We start from the raw sequence: 7,538 nt of genomic DNA on the forward strand, positions 1-7,538 counted from the left end.
CTGTTCATGAGTTAATGGTATTTATAGTCTTAAATAAGTAGTTTTACTTCTAGGCTAAGGCTTCATCCCCATCTTGCGCAAACCTGATGAAACTGCGCCCTAATGGCTGCCAGCGCACCTAAAGAAACCGGAGCCGGAAGTGACGTTTGAAATAGCGGTTAGAGCTCCAGCGCCGCGTTGGGTAAGAATTCTATTTTTAATGCTATGCTAGCATAATTATGAAAATGTAAAATGTAAGACGCACAATGATTAATGGTATTTAAAACACTTTACGATGGATCACACCGATGATTGAGCTCTAGCTTAGACAATCGTTTTCAATCACTATGATAGAATCACTACGTTAGCATTAGCTAGCTTAGCGTAGCTACATCGCCAATGTTTGCTTTTCACAAAATGGCCAGCCGTGTCCGTAGTTTTTAGCAAACTGTTGGTCTTGTACAGAAGCTTACATCTTACAATAAAACCAATTATGGGTATTTATTGTAACATAAGCTGTGCTATCGAACAGAACAACTATACAGACATATTTTAACCTAATTGGAGGAGATTTCGCCGCAGCTTTATTAGCCTAACGTTTGTTAATATTAACCGGTAAGCTAACGTCAATTAGCTATTTACCAGATTGCACCATAGTAAATCAAAGCTAACCGAATTTGGCAGTATCACTTCAGCCAAATTAACTTAACTATGATCAAAATGCAATACTGCTGTTGAGATTCACTAAGCCTTAGTGGTGTAAAGTAAATGCATTTACACAGTACACTACTTTTATTCAATTATAGTACTTTACTTGAGTATTTACATGATTTGCTACTTTGAACTTCTACCCCACTACAATTCAGAGGTTAATCATATACTTTTTCTCCACAACATTTATTTTGTACCTTTAGTTATTTTGCAAATGTTGATTAATAATTATTGCATCAGTAATTTTAATCAAAACGTACTATATAATTGTCTTAAATGGGCCAATCTGCATAATGATTACTTTCACTGTTGATACTTTGTGTATGTTTTGATGCTAATACTTTTGTACTTTGACTTTTGAGTAACATTTCTAATGCAGAACTTTTACTAGAAACAGAGTATTCCCATACTGTGGTATTACTACTTTTACTTAGGTACAAGATACGAGTACTTCTTTCACCTCTGCTAAGCCTGAACAATTACTGCTACCCTAAGTATCACATTTAACCAAAGCCTGCTGCTGTGTTATTATTTTCTTTCTTACAGATGCCTTGTTGATACAGAGATGAGCGGTGACAATGTGAAGTTGTTTGTGGGGAACCTTCCTTTAGATGCAACTCACGACGAGCTGACCAAGCTTTTTTCTCCGTTTGGAGAGATCAACACCTGCTCTTTGCTCAGACAGTATGCCTTCGTTACCCTGAAGGGAGAGGGGGCAGCAGACAGGTATTTAACTTTTCATTACCATTACTAGATATAAGTCAATAAATGCTACTTTAGAAATGCTCTTGCGTGGTCCGGGGTAAAAAAAAGTGAATAATTGTTAAGGTAAGTATAGACATTGGTTTAAGTAACAATTTGATACATCATTTTTCAAGTAAAGTATAAAATCCTTAGTAATATAATATTAACAACAGCTAAAATGTCTGCAGTACTACTCTTACTGTCATCGGCTGATCACCTGATGACACAAACATATGACTTTCTCTTATTCTCACAGGGCCATACGAAATCTTGATGGCAAAGAGTACAGGGGGCGGCCCTTGGTGGTCGAGGAGTCACGTGCACGTCCACCCAACTCCACCAAAGTGTTTGTGGGGAACCTCGCTGCAACATGTTCAGCAGATGACCTGCACGGGTTGTTCTCAACCTACGGAAGAGTACTAGACTGTGACAAAGTTAAAGGTGAGTTACAGTGCATATCACTAATACTGCAGGGGTATTCATGAAAAGCTTGAGCAATGATGTTGTAGAAGAAGAATTTGTTATGTTTTAAAATGAGCTGGTTTGCATTCGTACTGTGGAATGTAACTCTAGTATGCAGATTATCTTGTCAGAATACAGTTTTGCATCTAGATGGTTGTAAGTTAAAAGTTTGTAGTTAATAATGCAAAAAAGACACAATACAAATAAGGGTTTTCTTTTAAATCATTTTCTAATGCTACCTGACCGCCCTGCTCTGTGTATTCTCTACAGCCAGATTATGCTCAAATGTTGGCTATGCATTTGTGCACATGGAGAGGAAGGAGGAGGCGCTGGTAGCTATTGAAGGACTCAACGGGACCAATTACAAGGGCCGTCAGTTGGCTGTAGAACTGTCCAAAGCCCAACCTTTGGTCAACCAGCTTGCAATGGCTGGAAATAACTACGGTGGAACAGGTAGAGATGAAGGATCCATTTGTTTTCAAGTGTTTTGCATACATTGAAATGCTTAAAACATCCCATATCCTCTTGTCCTCTCATCTTTTGCGCTCCCTTTTCCTTGCAGGCAGGGACGGTCTTCTTCCACGACCGCCTCCATCACTAGAGCACCACCAGAGTCAAGCAGCTGTTCTAGCAGCAGCTGCAGCAGCCGCAGCTGGACTCCCAATACAAGTACGTTTATTCTCTAGTAGAGAAACCTCTCTCAAAAACATAAAACTTATGACCTCTGAAAACTGCCCTCGAGGTCTTTCTTAGATTACTTGTTTCAACTTGATCAACAACATCGACATTTTTCATTATTGTTGTGTTTTTAAGTTTAGATAAATTAGGTTTAAGTACATTTTTAATGCTTTATTTTTAATTGTTGACCGTTTTCATCTTTTTTTGCAGGTTCAACAAAGTGTCCATAACTCATTCTACAACACCACAACCTTTGACCCCACCTACGCTGCCTTGAAGGGCATTACCAGCGCTAACGGTGCAGATGGGGTGATATATGGTGCTCTTGCCAGCCAGGTATATGGAACTGTTGCGGACCAGGTGTACAAAGATATGTCCAATCACAATTCTGCTGCCGTAGCCCCTGTTACAGAAGCAGACTCACAGAACGGGCCAGACCCCACAACGCTTTTCGAGGCAGCGAGAGCCAAGTTCTTTCAGGAGGGACAGAAGGTATATTTACATTTATTTGAGAATAAAGTAAAATCTTCTTCTCTTTATATATCTTTGTGTTGTACCTTTACAGTTTCATGAATATTCTGTTTTTAATATAGGTTCTGGCAGAGCAGCAGATAGGGAGAAAGGGAGCAGAGAATGAGCGGGACCGCAGCCCAATCAGAGGAAATCGAGCCCCCCTTCTCCCAGACCCCGTCCCTGGTTCCTTCGGTCAGATACGACAGAAGCGCCGCGCCCTGCTGCCGACCCCCCCCGGAGCCCCTGAAGAGTCCCCGGCTGCCACCAACACCCCTGAAGGGTCAGATCCTGTAGCTAGGTACCCATAACACATTTTGATAAAGGAATGAGGCAGAAGAAACATTAGCATAAATAATCCTGCGTCTACGTGCATGTACAATAACTACAATAGTTAAGTAATGTAACACTGATAAATAAAATTGATCCTCCCTATCAATACAGTATAGATAGAGCTGGTGGATTTGTGCTCGTGAGGAAACTAAAGCTGTAAAATAAGTGTAAGAGCTCCCAATAGGGTATTGTCATTTCATTTAAAATAAATTATTTAATTTGGACTATATAGCCTTGTTTTAAATGCAAAAAATGTAGCAAATATATCACAATTCATACTATGTTACCTCTCTTTTGAAAGAAGAGTTTGAAAATATAAATGATGGCTCTCGGTAACAATAATGGTGGGCAGGAAAAAAAGCTTAATAACAAACCTAGTTTGTAGAATCGTACCAAGTGCAAAGGCTTTTACAAAAACATAAAAACATGCATTCTGTCTTTTATTAATTTGATGATGGGAGTTTTGTCTAACTTTTTTATTGTTTTCCTTTCTTCTTCTTCTTCCTCACCTCTTTAACTATAAACTACAGGTCGTACGAAGAGTACTACCAGCAACTGCATCAGTACCAACAGTATCAGCAGTACCAGCAGCAGCAACAGTACCAGTACCTCCAGTATGCCTACACCAACCCTCCTCCTCCTCCTCCACCTCCACCGGCCAACACACAGGCCTCCACCACAGCCCCTGCACCCCCAGGGACGTACTCTGCGCCCCCAACGTACGCGGCACCGGGGGCCTACCCACCGCCGGGAACATATGACGCGTCGGGAGGTTACGCTGCCCCCCCAGGGAGCTATGACGCGTCTGGAGGCTACGGGGCACCGGGAGCTTACGGCCCACCAGGAGCTTACGCTGCAGCGGGAAGCTACTCCACATCCACACCGTATGAGCAGACAGCCGCACACGGGCAACCCATGCCCCAGCGCCATGATTACCCTTACCACACGCCAGAACCCCCTTATCGATAGTCCCACTCCCATACACTCCTTCCACACTGCAGATGTGTGTGTGTGTGCGTGTGTGTGTGCATGTGTATCTACATAAGGGACAGTTTAAAAAGGAAAATCAGAGAGGGAGCAAGGTTGTAATTCAGATCTAAAGCATTTTCTCCATCGTTTCTCTAGTTGGTCTGTCAGTTGATTGGTTGTGTGGTTAACTTACAGAGGGACAGCTTATATTTGAACATTGCCAAGCGATCGGGTTGTGTGAGAGGCTATAGAGGCACAGTTGGTTTCTTGTTGGATGTTTAAGAAGCTTAAGCGTTTCATGGGGCAAAGTGGAGTCCAGGGTAGATCTCGTTGGAGAAGCTTTTTTGTTTGTACAGAATCGAGGCCTTTAATATAATTTACACAAAAATGTACACCAAAAAGGGGTTCATGGAAAAGCAGTCCATAAGCCATGCAAAGTCATAGTTTCAAGTAGGGAAAACACTGATAAATTGTTATGGAGAATGTTTGTCTTTTAGTTTCAGGCTGGTTTCACAGTAAGGACAGGTTTAGTGCTCGTCAAGCAATCCCAAGTAAAGATGTTGAATTTTTTATTTTAGGTCATGGAAATCTTCATAAATATCCAAAACTCTTAAATTGACAAATGAAATTGATTGTTCAAAAGTCACAAAGAGTCTTGTGCAACCCTTGATGATTTTGTGATTGCATTTAGCCCGCTGGCATTGAAAGTCTTCTTGAGGCTTCGAGTGTGTGCCGAGAGGTTACAGAGAGGCCGAGAGGTTACAGATTACATTTGCAGTCAACACAGGCCTTCCTTTTTAATTGGCACAGTTTGCCTGACTTAAGATACATATAACCACTCCAGTTATTCTTGTGAAGCTTTGTAGGTACAAGAGATGGCAAAGTTTGACCCTGACTTTGACAACTACAAGATAAAAATACTTTGGATGTAACAATTTCAGCGATTGACATAACCTGGGTGTTCTCTTGGATAGGTTTTCCACAGTTTAGGCCTAGCCCAGGCTTTTTAGAAGTCTACACACACTCAGGAGTTAAATACATGTATCCTGTCAGGGTTTGACACCAAAACATTGGAAAATAATATCTAAATATCTTTCTAGTCCTTAACATTATTTGCTTTCCATGTCAGTTTTGTGTAGACATGTTACTGGAGCATCATGGGAGAAAAGAAAGCCCAGTGCATGCATGTTTCTCTTTATTCAGGTAATACTCAGTTAAACCCACACACGAGGCATTGTGTTCAGTACATATTTAAATATGTAAAGGCTAGAATTACAGCAAGCTTTGATTGGCTGATGATGGATATGAGCATTATCAATTCTGTAATTCCTGATTGGTTTATAACTTTTAATGTTATTAGCTTTTTTTCCAATATCATCAGCTTAGTAGTTTTCATACATGGAAATTCACAATTTGGTACTTTTGTAAATACATACAACTTTGTTTTAAGTGGAAGGGGTAAAGCCAACTAGCATTTGGTTGATTGGTAAGAATATTGACTATTTATATTTGAGATAAAATGATTGTATTTCTAAACCAGTTGGAATAGTGAATAGACGTGGTGAAGGAAGACAGTTGAGTTGTATTTGTCTGTTTAAAAAGGACTGAAACATAAAGCATTACGGTTATCCGATTACAGTCCTGATTGGTATTCGACCATTGTGGCTTGTGAGTGTATAACTAATTACGCTCCAAGATCAGACATTGCATACAATTAGAAATGATTTGATACTCCTATAATGCGTTGTCATGTTGCTGAAGTGAATCGTGTGGGTTATTGACAGAGTGGACAGTGTTGGTGCTGCAGGTAAACACAAGGGTTGTTTTGGATTTAGTAAAGGCCGCTGATTTTACTGAGCAGCAGTGAGAAGGGGCCGCTTCCCTTTCCCTTTCCCCCTTCTGATCTCACCAGAAACACACACCTCATTTTGAAACTAGGAGTACTGGCTTTCTCTGCGTTCTTACCACACTACACAACTTCACACTTGTATTTAGATGCATTTAAAATGGGTTCATTGCATTTTACTCATGTAAAGCAGGCCACACGTGCAAATGATACTAATGCACACCTGATTGCAGCTGTATGTCATGTGACTTAGAGTAGAACGGTTTGTGATTGTACCACACACTCATTTCTTTATCGCCACCTGACTTGGTAGTGCTGTGTTAGGTTTAAGTGACACATAGCCTCTCTAAATTTCCACATAATTCCACCTTCTCCATGTGAACTGTTAGTTGCATGCCTTGTTGTTGCTGCTGCTCCAGCCACCTTCTTCCTCTTGCTGATTATTGCAGCTAGAGTGGGAGGGAGCCAAACTGAGCCCTTGCCCCGGACGTACGCCACACGCAGCTGTAGCGTGGGATGGGAAAAACAGCAGCGTTAGGCCTGAAACTGCTGTGGACGATGGGGTGTCCCCCCACTAAGGTAAACACTCAGACCACACACTCCTGTCCCTCCCCAAAAACACACAAACACACATACACACATACAGAAACATCTTTGTCCATACTTCTTTTACCTTGCCTGTCTTCAGGGAGTTTTATTTGTCAGGATTTCAGATTTTTGGAAATGGATCTCCCCCATCCTTTTTTAATAGGAGATTACCTTTTTTCCTGCTTTTGATATCCCTGATCATATCCCTGCTTTAGGATACTATGCTCATACATTCCTGCTCCCGACATACTGACCGCTCACACACAGCAGATTTGGAGGACACGTTAACCATCTTTTAGTCTAAATCTGAAGCAGGCATGTCGTCAGTACATCCTGAATATAACAGCCTGTCATTGAACTACCAGGCAATCACAGCCAGAGCTGGACGTGGGACATTTAGGTAGGATGGGTTGTTTTAGTTTTTGTAAATGTGCCCCTGCGGCCACTTTGGGGTTAAGTGCCTTGCGTAAGAGCACATAGGTAAGCCCTTCATTTCAGAGTTGAATAACCTGGCTCAGGATCGGTTGCTGGTTCAACGCTCAACTCCCCCCTCTCCCCTAAAACAACGATTTTTGATGCCACATTCAACTTGTATGAATGACAATGAACACAGATATTATCATTTTGTTTTAAATTACATTTTGTCCTTATGTTCTTGGAAATGTTTAATTATCAATAAATACATTTGAACTAAATTGTAGCCTCTCCGTGTGAATAT

General features: G+C 41.1%; 1 protein-coding gene across 1 annotated transcript; it reads left to right on the forward strand.

The window, feature by feature from the left end:
* The first annotated feature begins 113 nt into the window (after window positions 1-113).
* Window positions 114-7,515, forward strand: rbm14a (RNA binding motif protein 14a). The gene is made up of 8 exons (XM_034140457.1): window positions 114-181; window positions 1,237-1,416; window positions 1,691-1,875; window positions 2,167-2,349; window positions 2,459-2,565; window positions 2,785-3,066; window positions 3,168-3,385; window positions 3,948-7,515. Exons 2-8 carry the CDS (start codon window positions 1,256-1,258, stop codon window positions 4,384-4,386), a joined length of 1,575 nt encoding a protein of 524 aa, XP_033996348.1. The 5' UTR covers window positions 114-181; window positions 1,237-1,255; the 3' UTR covers window positions 4,387-7,515.
* The last annotated feature ends 23 nt before the right edge of the window (window positions 7,516-7,538 follow it).

Source organism: Trematomus bernacchii, unplaced genomic scaffold (genome assembly GCF_902827165.1).
Source record: "Trematomus bernacchii unplaced genomic scaffold, fTreBer1.1, whole genome shotgun sequence".
NCBI lineage: Eukaryota > Metazoa > Chordata > Actinopteri > Perciformes > Nototheniidae > Trematomus > Trematomus bernacchii.

Coding starts and splice junctions, on each gene's coding strand:
- rbm14a (XM_034140457.1), top strand. CDS start 1,256: ATGAGCGGTGACAATGTGAAGTTGTTTGTGGGGAACCTTCCTTTAGAT. Junction 2,566..2,784: donor CAGCTGGACTCCCAATACAA/GTACGTTTATTC, acceptor CTTTTTTTGCAG/GTTCAACAAAGTGTCCATAA. Junction 3,386..3,947: donor GGGTCAGATCCTGTAGCTAG/GTACCCATAACA, acceptor TATAAACTACAG/GTCGTACGAAGAGTACTACC.